We start from the raw sequence: 20,564 nt of genomic DNA, 5'->3' as shown, positions 1-20,564 counted from the left end.
TTACCCCCATTTCAACCAACACGCGCCTGTTCACCTTCCATCCTTTGGTCCGCACACTATGCTGCGCTTGTCGAGTTCTCATCTTGTGCTGGCTCTGGGGCTGGTCTTGAAATCCCAGCAATCAGCCTGGGCCTACACAGGTGAGTCACCAGCTCCCATATCCCTGGTATAATGGTGAGGAAGCTCCGCTGACGGTGTACTCAGTGCCCATCAGGGACACGGACGATTTGAAAGAGGTATGTTCAGGAATGTGGGGAGGTCAAACGGCACAAATCAATGGTGAGTCCGGTCGCACACCCGGGGCTCTCAGAGAGAATACTTGGACTGATCATACAACGTTCCTTAGTCGAATTCAATCCCGCTTCGTCTGGACAAGTCGCTCTGGTCATATACGAATGGAGTGATGTGCCTTATCTCGGAGTAGAGACCCCGGATGTTAATGGAGATAGCATGTATCGTCCGGTAAGTCAGAGGTGCTCGAAAGTAAGGGGGTTAGGGGACAGGTACTGACCCGAAGATTTCAGAAAACATACATTTGCACAGATTCAGCCAGTGAGCCGCTTGATGCCCTCTGAGCAGATCTCAGCTGACGACCTGTAGTGCGACAAGGCTTGTGTACCTCTGCTCAATCAGGTGCCTTTATCACTTCCCTTCCCGAGGGCAAAACCCTCGAATCTACATCCATCTTCACTCAGGCTCTGCGATTCGGCTCGGCCCCGAACGGGGGAGGCTACAACAATGATATCGAGCAGCCGCCCATGGAACAGACCCCGAGTTGGGGTCAGAACCAGGACCAAGGTCAGAACGAGGAGGACCAGGGTCAAAACTACGATGGACAAGATCAGGGACAAACACAAGGTGAAACGCAGGGTCAGAGCGAGGTTCAAGGTGGAGATCAGGACAATGGATCTGACGGCTCTTTCGATCAACAACCTGGGACCAATGATCAAGGTACCACCAACCCATGGAGCCAATCCCCTCCTTCAGAGAACAATCAAGGCTGGGACGGACAGGCCAACCAACCTGCCGACAGGCCATCATGGGAGACTGAGGGAACTACGCATAACGACGCTGGCTACATTCGACCTCCTTCTACCCCAGAACCATCTCTCGAATCTGACCCGACCGACGAGGCACCAGTTAGCGAGAATCCTCCAGCCGACAACGAGGACGCTGACGATGACGATGAAGATGAAGATGATGCTTCGGGCAAGGAGGAGACTTCTTCAGGCTGGGGATGGGGATGGTGGGGTGGTAATCGGAAACGTCAACTGGATCTCATCGACAACTTCGGCACTGCGATTCAGGATATGACTGGATCGCTGGAACAGGTCGACGCTCCACAGGCTGCTGTACAGGACCAACCTCAAGGCAATGATGGTCAAGATGGTGATTGGACAGACGTCTTGGCCAACTCGGCCCAAAATGACGGAGTCGGTCGTCAAGGTAACGAATGGGACAATGTAGGGGACGTGCCTCCCACCTCGGATCAGAGCGACCAGGACAACAATGGGTGGAGCAATCCAGTGCCAACAATGGATGAGCCTTTTCAGAATCAGCAGCCGGGAGAGAGCGATGAACAGGAGGATGTTAGTCCTGGCTCGAGCGAGCAAGCTGCATATTACACCGGGACAATCGAGTATCCAGTCCGAAAGACGGGATACTATTGTGTCGGTGAGTGAACCGCGGGAGCTCCCGCATCGACCCAGCTGATTTGTCCGACAGGCGTCGTGCCGGTCACTTTGCTCAACTCGCGTGACATCAGCTCTCGACAGGACGCTACACATGCAGAGTACAGCGGTCTTGTCACTTTCCAGAACACTTTTGAAGGTCAATTACCGGCTGTGGAGTATCCCAAGATCAATGTGAGTTCCTGACATTTGAATGATCGTACTGACTTCTCTCCAGTTTTATCTCCTCCTGAGCGTCGTCTATGCCGCTCTAGGTCTGGGATGGGCTTTCCTCTGCATCAAGCACCGGAACGAGCTTCTGTGAGTCTGACACGCTCAACACTCGATCTGACATTGTCAGCCCCATGCAGTACTACATCTCCGGGATGATCGTCTTTCTCATCATCGAGATGGTGGCCAATTATGGCTATTACCGATACATCAACAAGCATGGCGGTGGCGCCAGCTCGCTCGCATTCCTATTCGTCGTTTCTATCCTGAACGCCGCTCGGAACTCGCTGAGCTTTTTCCTCTTGCTCATCGTGAGCATGGGTTTGAGCGTCATAACCCAAAGTTTGGGAAGCGTCATGGGCAAGATTCGCATGTTGACCGGATTCCACTTTGTCTTTGGCGGTGGGTGCCGGGCTAACTCTGAGAGAGGGATGCATGCTGACGTAGAATAGTGCTCTACTCTGTCGGAACGGTTGAAGTTGAACTGGACGTGAGTCTGAAGGACACGTCCCATCGCTCACAGGACAGCGCGCCTCCCTCGTCATCATCATGATCCTCATTTTCCCTTTGGCTCTTACACTCACCGCGTTCCTCATGTGGATCATCGTCAGCTTGAACGGTGCGTTCGAGATGCCATTCGTATGCTCATATCTCCAGGCACTATCCTCCTCCTCAAAGCGCAGAAGCAACGACACAAGCTTCAGAAGTTCCAGCGACTCTGGCGAATTCTGATCATCGCGGTGATCGTAGTCGCTGGCTTCTTTGTCATCTCTTCAATGAGTCTGTCCAACAGATTGGAAGAGGGTGAGTCGAGTTTCGCGTCAAGTGGAATTTCCATTGACACACTTCAGACTACGCTCCGAAGAATTGGCGATGGCGGTGGATCCTCCTCGATGGCAGTCTGGCTACTATTTATCTTTGCGTCTTTTCTGCTATCGCCTGGCTCTGGCGTCCGGTGAGTCGGAATGGACTTGACAGTCAAGGCACTTGCTGACCAGGGCAGACCCGTGACAATGTCCGCTTTTCCATGTCACAAGAGCTTGCGCAGGACGAAGCGGAGGCCGATGCGGAAGACTACGAGTTCCACGAGATGGAGAATGGTCGTGAGGGTCAGCATCAACCTTTGAACCAGGAAGACGATTTTGATGGTGATTTGGACGAAGATGCGAGATCTTTGAAGAGTGCAAAGGTCCGAGCCATGGGTCACAAGGGAGGCGTCGGAGATGAGAATGTCGTATTTGCGATGGGAGACGACAGTGACGAGGATGACTTTGGATCACCAAAAGCCGGCGGAGGAGGAGGTGGTAGGGGTAGTCCCCCTGAATACAGGGACGAGGATAGTCCACGGAGAGAGGTCAAGGGTGTGAAGAATGATTGACGAGGGTTTCTGCGGGATCCGGAATCTTATTCAGTAGACTGGGCAGCTCGACTCTTTCATACAAGCAATCGAGTGTAGGAAGCATCATGTACATGGTATGACAACGGGGGACTAAGGCTACATTGACGAGACACGTGTGGAATCCGCTAGCTCAAAACCATGCTCTCACCTGTGCGGAGCTCGTAATACTTTCCTCTACCGCCTACATCGACTCCGCCCTCCTCTAGATGTGCGAGTTCATCCCCTCCTCCCTGAGTCTGAGGTTTTCGACTCCAAAACCCTGCCCCCGCACTCTTTTCAGACGGTTCTTCGAGATTGGTATCTGACTTTGATTCTGCCTCGAGCGCTTCTCGAACAGTGTAGACTTTTCGCCTGAGGAACCAAGAGACGAGTCCACCACCCTTTTTCACCTCGTCGTGGGTTCCTATCCAGTATTTTGATTCCACGACGCGTTGCGCAGATAAGGCGTTGAAAGCACCCAAGTTGAGTTGTTGTCCCCAATCGAGTGAAACATCGTGTAAACCATGTAGAAGAGCGAGGGTCTGTATCGGGTGATGGACAGTCTGATCAGTCTCGTCGTTGGACCGTTGCAGGACATTGAGCGCTTCAGCTCGAACACCATGAGGTGTGTATACTATCGCTTCGACAGGTGCAGACTCGGGGGTAGACGATGATGAAAGGTCGAAGATGATGGCCAGGGCTGAATGGTAATAGAACGCGTCGCCTTCCTTTTGGAGTCTACCGACTTTTACCCAGCTCTTTGTGTGTTCTCCTGTGTTGACTTCCGGGATCAGGGAGATTGTCTGATCCCTCCACTCTGAAGCGTCCTGGAGGGAGGGGATCTCACTGATCGAGTCGAAATGGTTCCAAGACTGGACCAGCGCAGCTGCTTTGCTAGCTGCGAACACACGCGTGGACTTGGGCATCTGACACAACGTGAGCTGGTGAGTGTGATCTGTAAATTCATGAGAGAGGACGATGGCATCGATCGGATGCGCATGATCTGACGAGTCGAATGGATCTTCCTGTCCGGGTGTAATCGTCTCAACCTTTCGACACAGATTCTCAACATCCGGTACGCTCGCCAGAGCGGGGGGAATCGCATGCCACTGCTTGCTAAACCAAGATGCGACGTCTGACTGTGGCCCGAACAACCAAGGGTCGATAAGGACATTGAACCATCTGCGAGAGGTGGAACTAGTGCTAGGATTGGGTACGGGCAGCTGAATGAGCCATGTCGTATCTGCGTTCACTGTACAGAGTTATAGAGTGGAAACACAGGTTTGACTCCACGTTCAAAGGACTCACGGTGGTGCAGGATCGGCCGCTTCCTCTCCCAAGCGGACGTCACGATCTTGTCTAAATTGCAGACCATACCTTGGGACTTGGGCGGTAGAGGGTCATTGGATCGCCAGAGGACCATGCTTGGTGAGCGCTAGAGTGTTTGATCAATAATAGAAGCAACAAAAGTGTCAGTCCTTGGTGGCACATACCTGTGAATCGATCGATTGACCGGGGAATGACGTAAAAACAAGAACATAATCGAAAGTTTTGGGTTGCCGCCGGCCAAGCAATGTGGCGGAAGAAACGACATGGCACACAGGGGGGGTCAGCCATACATCCATAGCTGCTGATACCTCGATCGCGTCCCACTGACAAGAGAGGTCAACTTGAACTTGGATGGATACATCCGTGCAACTCTGGTGGAAGATGTTCAGAAATTTATCATAAGGCGTCGGGGAATGTAGTACGCCTTGATTCGCCGATCTCATTGCCGATAGTCGCCTGCCTGCCTGCCTGCCGACCTGACAGACAGACGCACGACGACCCGAGTTTATTCTGCCCCAACCTTTTGCTGCACCAAGGCAGAGAGGCCCTCGGAGAATCAATGTCCAGTTCAGCCGCGCTCGACCGGTCCCGCGATGTATGCAACAACGCACCAGAAGATGAATGCACGTTTATCGATGTCGCGCCGCCCACTTTCCCAAATGAGATGCACGCACGCGCGCACCTACCGATCGAGGTCGGGTCAGTCTGGGTCGCGGGGAGAGATGGAAGGGGAGAAAGGGGAATCAGGCATAAAATTGGGACCTTTTGACCTGCCACCCACAGTCTTCAAACGAAGTGGTTATAAATAGAAAACCCAGACATGGGAATATGCAAGGAACGTGCAATCCTGCCATCCGGGTAGGATCCGGTGAAATGGGATGATGGGTCATATGCCAGTCAGGGCAAATCATGGGATCGACTCCCAAACCTCATATGCATCGGCCAAATTTATGAGTGCTCCACTGTGAGATGCACGTTGCCCTCGAGAGAGGATAGATTGGGAGATTAGGTCCATTGATCGCGGGTCAGACATGGATGGCAAGTGTGGAGTCGGCCTCGATGCGGTTAGTTGATTGGGATGGAACTCCAATAGCCGCTGGGCTGGGGCTTGGCGGTGAAGCAAACGATACTAATGCTGAGGGCTGCGATCTGATTAGGATCTGAGGAGTGAGATACTAATGACCATCGACAGAAACATAATAAAATAACCCCTTGACGTTGCTCGAATCTCACGAACGTGCGTCCCAAAAAAAGACAGAAGGAAAAAAAAAAGACCATCGCTGTCTGCCTCCTCCTCCTTCCTTCCTTATGAGAACCTGTTGAGCATGCAAAAAATTTCCACTGTGTTGATATAGATATATAGAGCGGGCTTCTGTCTCCTGTCTCTCGTTCTCATCTTCTCACTCACCACCCCCCCAACACCACTCCTTGCACCATGTCCCACATGTCTGCTCAAAACACTCCCGCTACGGGACCCATTCACAACCAGGGACCACCCCCTCTCGACCTCAACGACTCGTTGGCTCGAGGCTCCGCTTACCCTGCCATTCACGAGGCTGACGAGCACCACTACCCCCAACAAAACGGTAACACCTCTGCTTCTGACAGTGCCAGCGACCTCGACAACTTTGGTCCAGGTCACCCATTGTACGACGATCTCGCCCCTGCCGACTCTTACAAGGATGGTGTCTACTGGGTGAGTAGTGGGATCATCATACCAACCAAGCTTCGAAAAACTGATACACGTGCTCAGGCTGATCTGCCATTTGGCGAGCGATGGGCTTGGGTCAATGCCCAGTCCAACGCTGAGGCCCGTCGTGAACTCCGACACCTCGGTACCATGTTCAAGAATGATCCTCTTTCCCCCATCAGTGCCTACTTCCGACGATACGTCATTGGAGGTTTCGGTCTGTTCACCGAAGGTTACACCATCTTCTCCATTGGTAACTTGAGTTCCCTCTACCAATCCGTCTGGAAGGCCTGCTGGAAGACTCACAAGGTCTGTGACCCCAACTGGGTCGCTGCCGTCACCTACCTCCAACCCGTCGGTATCATCGTTGGTCAGATCACTGTCGGTATCGAAGGTGACTGGATTGGACGTAAATTTGGTTTGGTCCAAGATGCCCTCATCATGTTCCTCGGTCTCATTATGCTCACTGCTTCTTGGGGTACAACCTTGAACGGTTGGGTCATCTGCTACGCTTGGTCTCAATTCTTCTACTGTATCGGAGTCGGTGGTGAATACCCCATGACCTCGACCACTGCTTTGGAATCCAAGACCGTTGGTGCCAGCTCTCAGACCGATGACAAGCTTCACCGAGGCCGAAACGTCGTTCTTGCCTTCCTCATGCAAGGATGGGGTCAACTCTTCAACCAGGGTATCCTCATCATCCTCCTCCTCATCTTCAACGGCGGTAGTCACGAGCCCTACTCGGAGAAGACTGCCCAGTGGACTTTCCGAGTCTCATTCGCCATCATGGCCGGTTTCACCCTCTGGCTCGCTTACTTCCGTTACTACAAGAAGGTCTACTCCTCCACCGCCCTCCAACGATCCAAGAAGGACTTCCACGTCAACCAATCCGGATACGACTTTGAGGCTCTTCGACTCGTCTCTTCCCACTTTGGAGGACGTCTCGTCGGATCCACCACTGGTTGGTTCTTCAACGACTTCCTCTTCTACGGCAACAAGCTCTTCCAATCCTCCTTCATCAAGGTCATCTCACCCGCAGCCGCCAACAACGTCATCACCAACTGGAACTGGAACTTGGTCAACATCGGAGTCTCCCTCGTCGGTTACTACATGGCCGCCCTCCTCATCGACCACAAGTTCTACGGACGAAAGAGGATGCAGAACATTGGTTTCTTCATGGACTTCATCTTCTTCCTCTTCCCCGCCATCTTCTACCACGAGCTGCAATCCAAGGCTCACATCCGAGGATTCCAGACCATGTACTACCTCTCTTCCTTCTTCCAACAGTTCGGACCCAACTGTACCACTTTCTTGCTTGCTGCCGAAATCTTCCCCATCTCCGTCCGAGCCACCGCTCACGGTCTCTCGGCTGCCTCTGGAAAACTCGGTGCTTTGGCCCCTGCTATCATGTACAACTACGTCAACGACTCTCACACCCGATTCTGGATCGTCTGTTGGTTCGGTCTCGCCGGTGCGATCTTCACTTGGATCTTCATTCCCGACACCACTGGTCTTGACCTGAGGGAACAGGACCGATACTGGTCTTACGTACGAGAGGGAAGGGCCGGCGACTACCACGGTATTGCCATCCACCCTCAACACTTGTCCCTTTACGAGCGAGTCGTTCTCAAGAGACATTTGGCCTACGACCCCGTCCTCGACCGAGAGCAGCGAGTTCAGGAACTCCGGAAGATTTACGAGTCCCGAATCACCTCCTCTGGAAAGGAGAAGCCCGCGCTTGAGACCGACATTGCTGCCGAGGAGGATGACGCCCTCTCCCGAGAGGCCGCCAACTACTTTGAGAGGACTCCTCGCATGAACGCCATCAACGGTGTCCCCCCAAAGCACCGCATGTAGACACAGTTTAGGGATAGAGGTAGTTTCTTAATTCATGTTCACGTGCCGTAGTAGTATCCTGATGCATCATGTCTTTTTTTGGTACGATTACAGATCTGGGCTTGCACGTCCCAGGTCAACAGCTTTGAGAATGGTGTACATACTGAGGTCAGCATGACTCGGGAGTCCAATACTCACGTTAATAGTGTCGGTGTGGGAATGCCCAGTCGTTGGCCCTCCCTTAGGGGTGTACCGAGGATGGCCTGTTGTCATCAGTGCCACGCGGCACGGTACCCGCTCACCTCGACTTCCATCGGCTTGCAGTCTATACAATCCATCATCATGCTGCTAGGATAACCTTTCGCTCCGGGTATGCCAGCCTTGCATCGGTCAAAGAGTTGTTGCTCCGTTTCTGGGGGAATATTGAGCCCTTTGGCTCGAGCGACGGTAGACGTTTCGCTCAATATGGCCATGGAAAGCTGCTCGGCGAATGGGGTGGCTGCGAAGAGAAAGTGAGAAGGTAAACGAATAGCAGCAGTCAACGAGTTGACATAAGCGTTCCTGCACTCAGCTCACGTCGTTCGGATGGCCTCACCATATGACCTTGACCCAACGTTGACTCTGAATATCGTCTGTGACAATACACCCTCCCTTACCGGCTTTGATCATCTCAACGAAGCGATCAAGCTTGGCGTCTTCCTCTGCCTTGTCCCCGTTGGCTCTGTAATCCACCCCAATAGTCAAGGATAGATCGGAAAAGTGTTCGACCCCGGCTATGCCATTCTTTTCAGGAAGCATCTTGCCCCCAGTCCATACAACTGCTGAAATGATGGTGGTGTTGGGGAACGATTCGTGCAACGGTGCTTCGATGCCTACCCCATTTTGCAGTAGGACTATGGAAGTGGTCGAGGTGATGACTGGCCGCAGATGCTCCGAGAGTGAAGGCTCGGCATCGAGGAGGGCCTTGTTGGCACAAATCACTGCGATCAGTAAGGTCCCAGCGGCTCGACTTACCATAGTCGAACTGTACGTTCGATTCATTTGCCTCGCGACAGCTTCTCCAGACTGACCCCCTCAGTATAGCACCTCTGGACAATCCCACTCCACTCACCGCCCGCGAACTGGATATCATCGTGGTCGCCTAATTTTGGCGAAACCAATCGAAATCCCCTCGTCTTCACGCTCTCATAGTTTGATCTCGCAACGACGTGAACACAGCACCGCTCCGACAGGCTCAATAGACACGCATATACGCCACCGATACCTCCTAGACCAAAGACGAGGACGTTGGGCTTGGACATGGACATGGTATAGTGTGCATTCCGGAATATTGCGTTGGGTTTGCCCCGGAATAGATTGTGGGTTCCCGGGCCGAACGGTCCGTATACCGTCCATAGAAATACGATCGTTCCTGTCGGATAGCATAACTCAGTCGACCATGTCACGGTCAACAGTCAGGCTACTTCGAGGCTTGCGATCGACTCGGGGAAATGTTCTCAAGTGGTCGCGCGGTTGTCATTCTGACTTTCGCGGTGTTCCACCGTTACGACACGCCGAGGTGGGCAGTCTGGTGAGCCGTCGTTCCGCTCAAACGCTGATACCAGATCGTGCTGTCCCTCGCCACGCTATACTTTGGGGCACAAACCATCAAGCTCGATTCATCTTTCGACCCGTCGCCTCCAAACGACCGAAGCACGGGGTTTGGACTCATTCCATTTGCAGAGGTCCAGAAGCATTGCACTGAGGACGATTGTTGGGTGGTCATCGATGGCAAAGTGTATGATTTGACCAAGGTGAGACGGCATACTCTTACGAACGAGTCACACTGAGTGGTTCAGTTCGCCGCCGAAGCCCATCCAGGAGGTAGTGGACCAATCCTTCAGTTCGCCGGTCGAGATGCAACTACCGTGTTCCAATCTATCCATCCGCCTGGTGTCATCGAGCATATGCTTGACCCGAGCGCATTGCAAGGGACCGTCGATCCGACTACGCTCCCACCTTCGACACAGAGGACTGCGACCGAGGTGGAGCGTGAGATCACCCTGGGTGAGATCGTCGGTCTCCCAGATTTCGAAGTGAGTTTGAACGGCCGGGTACATCTGAGACGATAGGAAGCTGCTCGGCGGAAGCTGTCCGCCAAGGCATGGGCGTACATGTCGGCAGGAGCTACGGACATGTACAGTATGTTAGACAATGAAGTTGGAGCTTATCCTAAGCCCTCGACCTGAATCGCTCCTCCTTCAACAAGATTCTCTTTCGGCCAAGGGTTCTAGTGGACGTGGACAAGGTCGACTCGTCCACTGTCATGCTTGGACAGCCAACGTCCATGCCTGTGAGTGCCGGTCAATGAATCTCGTCACTCAGATTTAGATATTCCTCAGCCCTACAGGCATGGCCGGCCTCGCTCATCCAGACGGCGAGAAGCTCTTGACAGCGGCGGCGGGTGAGTGTGAAGCAATCTACATGGTGAGTCAGGGATCAAGCCTCGACTGACTCGAGATAGATATCCACAAACGCTTCGGATCCCTTGCAGGACATTGTCAATGCTCGTCAAAGCCGGACCCAGCCACTTTTCATGCAGCTCTACGTGGATCGCAATCGACCCAAGTCGGAAGCTTTGATACATAAAATCAACGACCTTGGACTGAAAGCCATCTTCGTCACGGTGGATGCAGCTGCCCCGGGCAAACGCGAAGCAGATGAGCGTAGCTTGGCCGAGATTGAGGCGAGTCAGGCGGGTGAGATACCAGGTGAGACTAGCTCGGATCTCGGCGCTGGCTCATTATAGGCGTGTCGGGAGGCAAGATGGCTCGGGATAGGAAAGGCGGTGGCATTGCACGGGCCAAAGGAGGATTCATCGACCCCACGCTTAATTGGAATGACATTGCCTGGTTGAGGCGACATACGAATCTGCCCATAGGTCTGAAGGGGGTCCAATCGGTCGAAGACTGCGTCAAGGCGGTGGAAATGGGAGTCGAGGCGATCTATCTGTCGAATCATGGGTGGGATCACAGTCAAGGTGGTTCGCTGACTATGTAGTGGACGAGCATTGGATGGTTCAGAACCTGCTTTGTATACCCTGCTGGAGCTCCGGAAGCATCGTCCAGATGTTTTTGACAAAGTAGAGGTTCGTTCCTTCTATCCCGTGCCATAGCTCATGACAGGTGTACCTTGACGGCGGGGTCAGGCGCGGCACTGATGTAATCAAGGCCATCTGTCTTGGGGCAAAAGGAGTTGGACTGGGTAGACCCATCCTCTACTCCATGACGTATGGAAAGGATGGTATCGTCCACGCTCTCGAGAGTGAGGGCTTGAGGTATCCATCCGTCGGGGCTGACGTGGCAGTCCTTCGGGATGAGATCCATACCACGATGAAACTGCTCGGTGTGACTCGGCTGGATCAACTAGGGCCACATCTGGTGCGTCTCATCAGAGAGCCGGACTGACGTTCCAAGCTTAATACCAAGGCCCTTGACCCGTTGATAGCTGACGAGGACATGTTGCGGGTGTAATAAGACTTTGTTGTACAATACTCATGCCGCCTGCCCGCTGCCGCGGAGATCTGAAAAAACGTGCATCTCCCGACTATTTCGCCGCACATCCGAGCTGTTCACCGACTGCCCGAGGCTATAAAGAGATCTACTTCTCACGCCGATTGCCGCGATTATTCTTGACACTTGTACTATATACCATGTCAACACCACAAGGCCCCGTCACCATCATTGGCGCTGGACCTGCTGGTCTATGCCTCGCTCGATATCTCCAGCTTCACTCCGTGCCTTGCGTGGTCTATGAGCGGGAAGAGTCTGCCGAGGCCAGGGGACAAGGCGGCACCCTGGATCTGCATGAGGAGAGTGGACTGTTGACCTTGAGGGAGATTGGGCTTTTGGACGATGCTAGAGCCATGATGAGGCCCGAAGGCGAGGCGATGAGAGTGTTTGACAAGAGTGGAAAGGCATGGATTGACGAATCTCCCGAGAAGAGCTCTTTTTTCCCTGAACGGCCAGAAATTGACAGGTGAGCCGAGACCTAAGGGGTCAGACGCTCAAAGCATTCTCAGGGGCATGCTACGTGATCTTCTCCTCGGCTCTTTGGAACCGGGAACCATCCAGTGGAACCATGGCGTCGGCTCGACGAGAGTCATCGATAATGATACGTACGAAGTGACTTTTCTGGACGGCACCTCCATTACCACCAACATTCTCATCGGCGCAGACGGCACATTCTCCAGGGTGCGACCCCTCTTACACTCTACCAAGCCGACATACAACGGTATCAGTCTATATGACATGCTCATCCCCGAGTCTTCCATGACTCCGTCCATCAGAGAGTTTGTGGGGAGTGGCATGTGCATCGTGCTCGGGGACGGGAAAGCGTTCATCCCCCAAATGAACTCGGCGGGGAAGTGCAAGGTCTATGCCGAGTTGAAATGTGATGAAAAGTGGCTCGAGCAGAACAAGCTGCCAGAGACTGGCAAGCGCGAATGGATCAACAAGCTGTATCCGGGTTGGACAAAGGGGGTCGAGGAGTGCATCATGGCAGTGGATGAGAGCACCATCACACCGAGAAGGCTCTACGCTTTCGACTCAAAGTTCAGGTGGAGTTCAGATCTGTCTGGAGTGACCATCATGGGTGAGTTGAGGTTTCCCCTCGCCACGCCGCATGACTGATTCGCACCCAGGTGACGCAGCACATGCCATGGCACCTTCAGGAGAGGGCGTCAATCAGGGTGAGTCAGACAGATCTCTTTCACACACTAACACTACTGTAGCCATGAAGGATGCTCTGGAACTCGGACAAACCCTCGTAGCGGAGCTACACGCGCCCCCTCGCTTCGCCTCGCTTGCTCCTTTCCCCCTTTCGTTCTTGCCCGTCACTCAAACACCATGCAAACCTCGAATACGCCGGCCAGATCCAAAACGGTTGCACAAAGCTATACGAAGGTACGAACGGCGGATGATGGAACGTGTGGCACCGGAAATGTGGACTTCGGAGGAGTTGTACAAGTGCTGGTTCGGCCCAGATGCCGCGAAAACTTTCAAAGGCTTGTTCAAATGGCTCATGATCTGGGGTGTATGGGATATGGTGGTGGGCACCTTGTGGAGACCTTTGCGGGGTTTGTGGGCGTGATCTGGTTGAGCGATGAGCAATCGATATCGAGATGGGCTTTACAGCCGAGTATACTGTTTCCATGTGATGCCTGCCAAACATGCACGGATGGCTGTCAGGTTGAACGTCTCAGCATAGTCGTCGCTATCCTAACTCCGTTCTCGTTTTAACCGAGGCGGAGGGGGAGGGGGAGGGAGCGGTGAGGGGAGGACGACTTGTCCTGCCAAAAAATAATAAATAGGTGATTCACATGCATGCATGCAGCGTCGTCGCGTGATCGCATCTCTTCAACTTGAAGAGTCCTACGTATCCTCAGGCGGGATCTCTGACGTCTCGGACGCCTCAGTCTCATCAACCATTGACGCACTTTCCTCTGCGGTCGAGACTGACTGGTACGATGAATCGGACTCGTTATTATCCCTCGATCCCGATCCAATTGAGAGATCCTGCGTTTGGTTGGCAAAGTGTCGCAGCTTCCGGATGAGCCGATCAAACGCATTGATTGGGGCCGCGTTGAGTATCTGCAAGGCATCGTCGCCTAGATTGAAAGTCGAGGCCGTCGTCCGATAACAGGCCTACAGGGATCTTAGGTCGCAACCCGGTAAGGCGCTCTGCAAGAACCCGCTCGATAGCGTTGAACCTGTCTGAAAGTGAAAGTTTGCCGACACCGAAGACGGTCTGTAAAGTGCAGCAAAAAAGGATATCAGGCATATTGAGGATATGCAAAAAACATAGAGGCGACGAGATTCGAACTCGCGCACCCAGAGGGTACGTCCTAATTATTGGGCAAAACCATAGCAAGGACGCGGAATACTACTGGATGTTAGACGAAAATTCGTAAGAAGACAATGGAAACTTACACCACTATCCGACACCTCTGCTGGAAGAAAGCAGGTGAACAAAGTAACCTATCAATCAACATGTACAGTCGAACACAGTTGAAGAGTGGAACCAACGCTATTATCGATGATGCTCTTAACCTGACCCAACAGACACCAAGCCACGCCTGTCCTCTACAATCAATAACATTTAACCAAAATTCAGATTCATCACTCAACCCACCATATATATTATTAGCTGGACACAAAGACCACTGTCACCGACCCGTCACCGCTGGACGCGGTGGGTGTGCCGACTATCGAACCTCCCGAGCCTATGAACGAGCCACCACCCCCACCGCCGCCACCAGGGCTCGTACCAGCCGCAAACCCCCCTGCACCCCCCGAATAACCTGCTCCGCCGCCACCTCCGCTAGCAGCACCACCTGCTCCTCCTCCTCCATAGCCGCCTCCACCAGTATCTGGTTCACCAGCGCCTCCTGCCCAAGAAGGGCCCGTACTTCCCCCCTGCCCGCCTGGGAACGCTCCATTGAACTCCCCGGCCGAGGTGCCGCTCGAAGCGACACCTGCGCCGCCGCCGCCGCCATCGGTGGCAGAACCCCCGCTCCCGTTTGATTCGCCGCTGGAACTGGTCCCACTCACATCCAGGGGCGCACTGGTGCCGTCTATTGTGCCCATGCCGAGCAGCTGACCTGCACCTCCCCCCGCTCCAGCCGCCACGAGAAGTTGATCAGAGTTGAAGACGAAGGTGCCTCCACCACCGCCCCCAGATGATTCCCCTTCATATCCAGAAACTCCGACAATAGCGTTGTAAGTGGCGGTGGGGTCAAGAGAAAATTGAGCGACAATGGAGGCTCCATCGCCGCCCGCCCCCTGAGCGGCGGTACTGGCAGAACCACCGCCCGAAGCGCCATTCGCAGTGATCTGCCAAGTCGCGCCTGAGGAGACTGCGAAGCATTGCGGGACCCCCGTCGCAGCCAACACCAGCGAAGTACCCGAGACGAGGACGATAGACGTGGAAGTGCTGGTAGTCGAGGCGGTGATCACGCTGGTGCTGATAGATGCAGTCGCAGTGGTCACAACAGTGGTCGTACTCGTTACCAGATTGGTGCTCGTCACTGAGACCGTAGAAGGGACGCTGATTCGTCAGCATGAATCGATGGTGAAAGGCTCACGTAGTGGTCGTCGTGGTGACACTTGAGACGTCGATAGTGTTCGTGATTGTATCTGTCGCGCTGAGACTGGGTCAGCTGGATAGCCGATACGTTTAGCTCACGTCGCCGTCAGTGTAGTGTGCAAAGTGTTCGTGCTTGTGACTGTGGCCGTGGACGTGTAGGTTGCAGTAGACTGGGCGGGGGTGACCGTCTTTGTGACAGAATACGTTGCGACGCCGGCCTGTTGACCGAGGGCTATTTCACACGCATCACGAACGAGCTACATGTCAGCACAGCCTGGATCGAAGCTCTCTCACGTCCTCAGCACACGATTGCCAACCTGGCGACAAGGCACGCCATCCACGACGGGCTTCAAGGGCTGGCAGGGACCGAGCGGCAGGCGTCGTCGGGCAAGCGACAACGCTGGCGACAGCAGTCTGCGTTGAAGTGATCACCGTCACGGGTGTGCTTGTGCTCAGAGTCACCGGGGTCTGTCATTGAGTCAGATCAGGGTCGGATAGTTCATGCTCACTGTAGTGACCGTGCTAGTCGTCGTGGACACTGTCGTCGAAGTGGCTGTGAAAGTGGTGGTGCTCGGCGTCTGAGTGGTCAAGACGATAGTGTTTGTACCAGTCGTCACGGTCAATGGCGTGGACTGGGAAAGTCAGCAAGACTTCACCGGTGAGATGTCTCACCGTGACATAAGTGGACGTCTGCGGCACCGTCAAGACGGTGGATGTCGTCGCTGTAACCGTGGTCGAGGTTGACACCTGTGAGTAGGTCAGTCACCGGCAAAGGAAACTTAGAGCGCTCACCGTCGTTGTCTGTGCAGGCGAGGTGGATGTGACGGTGACGGTGGGACTAGTACGTGAGCACCACACTCATTAAACCCCTACCTACACAATGTCATTCAGTATATCCGAACACACTGACTCGAGTCCCAACAAGTCGATGAAGAGTGCGCCCTCCTGTGCCGAGGCAATAGGACACCAAGACCATCGCTTGTCAATAGCAGCAGCAGCAGCCGGATGGCCTATGAGGGTCACCAGACCGACTAGAGCTGTGACTCCACGCATTTTCGGTGAAAGGTGAGTAGCTGTCCAGGATGGTGATCCGGGTCAAAAAGACCTCTGGGTCATATATGGTAATGGGGAAAGATCATTTCCATAAAATAAAACCACGCCCCCGCTTGCCGTCCATCCGGTGGTACCTTGCGCTGGTACGGGAAGGGGACGAGAGCCAACAGCACAGGAGCCGAGTAGGATCATCTAGCTCCCGTGGATCGCGTACGACCGTGGGATCTCAGCTCGGTCGTTGCGCCGGGCGTGGGAATTGTGTTCAGGGCCGAAGATTTTGTGGCCAGGAGCCAGCTCTGGTCCCCCTGGAGGAAGCCTCAAGCTGGCCATTTCAAGGGAGACTTTGCTGAAAATAGCCCAAAAGGGTGCCTGATGAGAAATGGGCCGATAAAGTGGCCGATAAATGTCCTTGCCCCCCACATGCGCACTGCCCGAGGCGTGACAACATACATTCCCGATCGATGGGATCTCCTTCCACTCGGATCACTCTCACCCTTTCCGCCCGGCCTCAGGTCCCAAGCACTGTGTTGAGGAACGCCGGTGCGCCATCCGTCTCCCATTGCCATACCATGATCCCGGCATTCCATCCGTTGGATTTGGCCATCTGGTAGCATTGACCGAGTGTGGCAGCGTCCATCAGCCTGAAAAGCGTAAGTCTGACTTTTTGCTTGTCTGAGGACATACCCTGAATTTGAAACGTCCTCTCCGTTCAGCGGTTTGCCGATGACCAGTTTGTTGAGAGGTATTCCTGATGACTCTGCCACTTGAAGCAAAGCGCTGCCATCCGGGGCTGATGTGATGAGGCTCTGATTTCTGTCAGGCGAGCCATTTTCGTCCGGTGACTCACATCACAGTCTGTGTATGGGGTGTACGACCCTTGATTGTAATACTGTACCTGATAGATCAGCGGCGCCGCCCGGCGACTGTTCCTTACGGAATAAAAGTCGATCCCGCTCCCCACTGCAGCGTGAAGCTCTTTGTATCCTCCCTTGGTGGTATATTGTCCTGTAATCATGTACGCTGGTTGAGGCGCATGAGAGATGATGTAAGGGGCCGGCAGCTGAGCCCGAAGGGCCGTCTGGAACGTCAAGAGCCAGTCGTATGCTGTCCCCGTGATAAAGGCCCCAGAGTCTGATGGATCAGTAGACCTGGGGACCAATTATGATCCTCACCTTCATAGTCTACATCACAGCCATCGAGTCCGTACTGCTTGACGAAAGCTGCGAGGGCGTTGGCGGTCTCGGTGGGATTCGCGCCGCTCGTAGTTGGCACGTCTTGGTAGGTTAGACCGGGTCCCGCACTCTCGCTCACCGTTGGCTCCGAACGCAGAGACCATGATGGCAATCCCGTTCGCATGGAAATCTGCGATCATCGCTTGTCGATCTGATTCAGGCATTGCGGCAAAGGTGGCTACCGCCTGGAATGGTCAGGCGTCAATCACGGGACTCGCTCACATCTTGCGGTCCATTGGTCTGCCAAAAAGCAAAGTACCACCTGTTCCAAGGCTTGATGTCGGCTGCGGAGCTCGGTAGGGTCCGTGAAGCCCCTGGGGATCAGTGTGGCACTGACGTCCCACAGCTCACGATTGTGGTAGATGGCATAGTGAGGGTTAGAGAATTGAGTGGAGGGTCGCTGACCATCGCCCGTGGAGGCGGATACTGATGGGACGGCGCCAGAGACAGCGGCAGATGGCTGATCAGAGGCGGTAGAAAGGGCAGTCGACGAGGTCCTGGCTGAGATGACTGGAGCAGTGGACGACAGTATCGTGTTGGAGACTGTGGAAGGGGATAGGGAGACGTTGGGAGACGCTTGAACACCCGATGGCTGGGCAGCATCCGGCCATACGCAACCAGGGGGGATTAGTGGATTGCTCGCACTAGGATATGAGCAGATAAGCAAAGGAATCCCTGGCCTTCACCTACACGCAGACTGTCCTTGATCCATCACATATCTGAACTCGATTCCAGGCCTGATTATAACACCCTATGGGTCAGGAATGACGAGCAGTTGGACCCACTCTGGAGCTCTTGGCCCACGCATCGCCACGAGCCCAATGTACAGTCCCTAGCCTCCAGTGCGTGGCCAGTGTGTCGTCTGGATGGACCAATTCGGAGACGCCTCCATGGGAGGTGTACTGTACTATGATCATGAGGATGTGGCACCATTTTAGCTCCCCTTGCGACCAGCGTGAGGGAGAGCATGAAGAGTGCGTATATCGGGCTGGCGACCAGCATGGTGCAGGTCCAGAGAGAGGTGTACCGTTGGCTAGTACCGGAATCTGTTCAACAGATGGGTGTGTTAGGGGCCATATGTGCAAACGTATGAAAGCCTCTGAAACCCTAAGTCTGATTCTGAGTTGGATCGTTGCGAGGCCGATCGCCAATGTTGCTGTCCATGTCGAGTCCAAGTCGCAAGGGATGATATATCAAAGGATGTCTCAGAGTACATGCAGCTGTGACGATGATGTGACGAGGAGTGTATAGATTGAGTTTTGAAAGGATCAGTTTCAAAGGAGGTAATGAGTGTGGCAGCGCCTGGACAGTCAGTGGTGAGTGAGAGTCGCCTTCATGTCAGTCTCTGCACATGTACAGTCTATTCATTACGTTGCGGTCGTAGGTTCAAATCGCTCTATATCACTTGAAAGGTCATTTTAATCCATTTGTAACTTTTCTACTCCTCCAAATGGTAACTCTTCCACGATCGCTTCTTTGGAAGGAGGTAACTTGGGTGAATCACGTTGAAGACTCCGACGGCGATAAGCATGGGAATACCGTCGAGAAGCGACTGATAAATCTCCTGTGCTCTGTCAGCCCTGCGAAAGAAAGAGCTTGAGAAACGATGCAGAATGGTCGAGAAATGATGGAGAAAGCACAAGAATTGATCGAGAAAGGTCAAGAACAGGTCGAAACGATTTTTCGGGGAAATGATTTTCGGATTTCCGGAAGTTTGGAATTTTAAAACTCACGTGAGTGATCAAGTATCCCTCCCATCCCTGCTTGAGCTCGATGGATCGGTAGACACCTCGACAGATGATCATGGCGGACGAGATGAGCGCGGCGCCAAGGAGAATCCACCATTGTCTGACGGTACCGTTGAGCTCATTCGCACGGGCAGGTTTCTCCTGCAGGATTTGATCGGAGGCTGATCGGCTCATGGAAGTAGAGCTCTCGAGGGTGTTTCCAGTTCCAGCTTCAATGTTGCCCACGCGCGACTGTTCAGCGGCGATGCGGCGAGCTTGAAAGGCGTAAGGTCGTTTCTGAGTGGCTCGAAGGATAAAGTCCAAGCCTAGACTGACGAAGACGACCATGGAGATGAGTTGAAAGATGATTCCAGCGACCATGATATCGGTGGCACTCTGAGTGGGAGCACCTTCAGCTGCTGAACTCGATGCTTGACCTCCGCCGACGGCTTGAAGGACGATGGAGATGAGATCGGCCGTGATGAAGACGATAAAGTACCATCGGGGTCGGAGGAGAGAATACTGAGGACCGAGCTTGGCGATGGCAGAGCCGAGGAGGACGTAATCCCAAGCAGAGAAGAAGCAGGGTGCGAGGATGAGTCTGAGAAAGCGAAGTCAGCGAGGTGGCCCCCCTTGGAAGCATTTGATATGTAGTGTGTTGCCGCCGCCCGCCACCGATCGCCTGACGCGAATCACAAACTCACGTCGAGATTTGCATCAAGAATGGGGTCAACAGGAGCACATTCTGACTTGACCACAATCGTCCACTCCAACCTAGGACCTCGACCGCTGCGCCGATGACTAGAGTCGGGAAAATGACCCAGTACTTTGCACGCCAAGCTTGGTATATGTGCAAGAGACCCGAAAGGGAGAAGAGGGCGATAAAGACGCTGCACCAAGCGACGGAAGGCGTGTAGCCATAGTTGGAGCTGTCAGTATGAGTTGACATGGTGTGATCGTTTTAGGTGAGATGCGAGTAAAGCAGTAGTGAAGCGGATGGAAGAGCAGTGAGTGGGTTGAGGTTATACGATGCATTGTCATCCCCTTCCTTTATATGTGTATACAGTGTATCACCCAACCCCCCCCCCCCCCCCCATGGGCCAAGGTCCTCGGTGACCGCTTTACCCTCTTCCCACCCCCTTTGGGCCTTTCAACCACGGATTAAGGTTGAAATCTGGGCATTCCAGCGGGGTACCGGTGACCGCATTCTCTGTGTGTCCTGAGAAGTCCAGATCGTAGGCCGCTGCCGCTGCTGCGACTAGCATTCCATCCCATCACCACCACCACCACCCA

The 20,564-nt window shown here is 53.9% G+C and overlaps 9 protein-coding genes across 9 annotated transcripts; 4 read left to right on the top strand and 5 right to left on the bottom strand.

The window, feature by feature from the left end:
* Window positions 1-58: 58 nt before the first annotated feature.
* Window positions 59-3,279, top strand: BD324DRAFT_608946 (lung seven transmembrane receptor-domain-containing protein; the record flags this gene model as incomplete). Its single annotated transcript, XM_022014131.1, has 13 exons — window positions 59-140; window positions 205-279; window positions 347-462; window positions 525-552; window positions 601-1,674; window positions 1,726-1,865; window positions 1,909-1,991; window positions 2,032-2,303; window positions 2,354-2,391; window positions 2,430-2,520; window positions 2,559-2,705; window positions 2,753-2,856; window positions 2,905-3,279. 13 exons carry the CDS (start codon window positions 59-61, stop codon window positions 3,277-3,279), a joined length of 2,625 nt encoding a protein of 874 aa, XP_021870330.1.
* Window positions 3,280-3,352: 73 nt separating this feature from the next.
* BD324DRAFT_481731 (hypothetical protein) lies at window positions 3,353-5,304 on the bottom strand. The gene is made up of 3 exons (XM_022012904.1): window positions 4,773-5,304; window positions 4,588-4,714; window positions 3,353-4,531 (listed from the first exon to the last, which is right to left on the bottom strand). Exons 1-3 carry the CDS (start codon window positions 5,049-5,051, stop codon window positions 3,426-3,428), a joined length of 1,512 nt encoding a protein of 503 aa, XP_021870329.1. The 5' UTR covers window positions 5,052-5,304; the 3' UTR covers window positions 3,353-3,425.
* Window positions 5,305-6,052: 748 nt separating this feature from the next.
* BD324DRAFT_581012 (major facilitator superfamily domain-containing protein) lies at window positions 6,053-8,155 on the top strand (the record flags this gene model as incomplete). The annotated part of the gene is made up of 2 exons (XM_022013479.1): window positions 6,053-6,304; window positions 6,362-8,155. The coding sequence occupies 2 exons, from the start codon at window positions 6,053-6,055 to the stop codon at window positions 8,153-8,155; spliced, it is 2,046 nt and encodes a 681-aa protein (XP_021870328.1).
* A 79-nt stretch (window positions 8,156-8,234) lies between these two features.
* Window positions 8,235-9,510, bottom strand: BD324DRAFT_627966 (ketopantoate reductase PanE/ApbA C terminal-domain-containing protein). The gene is made up of 6 exons (XM_022016066.1): window positions 9,246-9,510; window positions 9,149-9,199; window positions 8,730-9,114; window positions 8,437-8,695; window positions 8,333-8,397; window positions 8,235-8,297 (listed from the first exon to the last, which is right to left on the bottom strand). The coding sequence occupies exons 1-6, from the start codon at window positions 9,439-9,441 to the stop codon at window positions 8,243-8,245; spliced, it is 1,011 nt and encodes a 336-aa protein (XP_021870327.1). The 5' UTR covers window positions 9,442-9,510; the 3' UTR covers window positions 8,235-8,242.
* On the top strand, window positions 9,511-11,627 carry BD324DRAFT_627962 (FMN-dependent dehydrogenase-domain-containing protein). Its single transcript, XM_022016065.1, has 10 exons — window positions 9,511-9,704; window positions 9,739-9,927; window positions 9,973-10,209; window positions 10,246-10,315; window positions 10,351-10,466; window positions 10,505-10,600; window positions 10,638-10,884; window positions 10,923-11,136; window positions 11,174-11,261; window positions 11,299-11,627. The coding sequence occupies exons 1-10, from the start codon at window positions 9,573-9,575 to the stop codon at window positions 11,578-11,580; spliced, it is 1,671 nt and encodes a 556-aa protein (XP_021870326.1). The 5' UTR covers window positions 9,511-9,572; the 3' UTR covers window positions 11,581-11,627.
* Window positions 11,628-11,775: 148 nt separating this feature from the next.
* On the top strand, window positions 11,776-13,474 carry BD324DRAFT_591423 (hypothetical protein). The gene is made up of 4 exons (XM_022013800.1): window positions 11,776-12,151; window positions 12,195-12,766; window positions 12,816-12,863; window positions 12,906-13,474. Exons 1-4 carry the CDS (start codon window positions 11,826-11,828, stop codon window positions 13,262-13,264), a joined length of 1,305 nt encoding a protein of 434 aa, XP_021870325.1. The 5' UTR covers window positions 11,776-11,825; the 3' UTR covers window positions 13,265-13,474.
* A 757-nt stretch (window positions 13,475-14,231) lies between these two features.
* Window positions 14,232-16,566, bottom strand: BD324DRAFT_481396 (hypothetical protein). Its single transcript, XM_022012903.1, has 8 exons — window positions 16,137-16,566; window positions 16,052-16,097; window positions 15,932-16,006; window positions 15,769-15,891; window positions 15,554-15,727; window positions 15,359-15,516; window positions 15,258-15,317; window positions 14,232-15,220 (listed from the first exon to the last, which is right to left on the bottom strand). Exons 1-8 carry the CDS (start codon window positions 16,310-16,312, stop codon window positions 14,317-14,319), a joined length of 1,716 nt encoding a protein of 571 aa, XP_021870324.1. The 5' UTR covers window positions 16,313-16,566; the 3' UTR covers window positions 14,232-14,316.
* Window positions 16,567-16,820: 254 nt separating this feature from the next.
* Window positions 16,821-18,461, bottom strand: BD324DRAFT_651462 (glycoside hydrolase superfamily; the record flags this gene model as incomplete). Its single annotated transcript, XM_022018343.1, has 10 exons — window positions 16,821-16,953; window positions 16,997-17,118; window positions 17,160-17,207; window positions 17,247-17,443; window positions 17,485-17,586; window positions 17,624-17,729; window positions 17,767-17,858; window positions 17,896-18,188; window positions 18,235-18,281; window positions 18,330-18,461. 10 exons carry the CDS (start codon window positions 18,459-18,461, stop codon window positions 16,821-16,823), a joined length of 1,272 nt encoding a protein of 423 aa, XP_021870323.1.
* A 431-nt stretch (window positions 18,462-18,892) lies between these two features.
* On the bottom strand, window positions 18,893-20,298 carry BD324DRAFT_627947 (RTA-like protein). The gene is made up of 3 exons (XM_022016064.1): window positions 19,976-20,298; window positions 19,278-19,872; window positions 18,893-19,108 (listed from the first exon to the last, which is right to left on the bottom strand). The coding sequence occupies exons 1-3, from the start codon at window positions 20,218-20,220 to the stop codon at window positions 18,983-18,985; spliced, it is 966 nt and encodes a 321-aa protein (XP_021870322.1). The 5' UTR covers window positions 20,221-20,298; the 3' UTR covers window positions 18,893-18,982.
* Between the last annotated feature and the right edge of the window lie 266 nt (window positions 20,299-20,564).

The sequence above is a fragment of the Kockovaella imperatae genome (assembly GCF_002102565.1).
Source record: "Kockovaella imperatae strain NRRL Y-17943 chromosome Unknown BD324scaffold_8, whole genome shotgun sequence".
In the NCBI taxonomy this organism is placed as follows: domain Eukaryota; kingdom Fungi; phylum Basidiomycota; class Tremellomycetes; order Tremellales; family Cuniculitremaceae; genus Kockovaella; species Kockovaella imperatae.
Note: the sequence above shows the minus strand (reverse complement) of the source record. Positions and strands in the feature narration are given on the sequence as shown.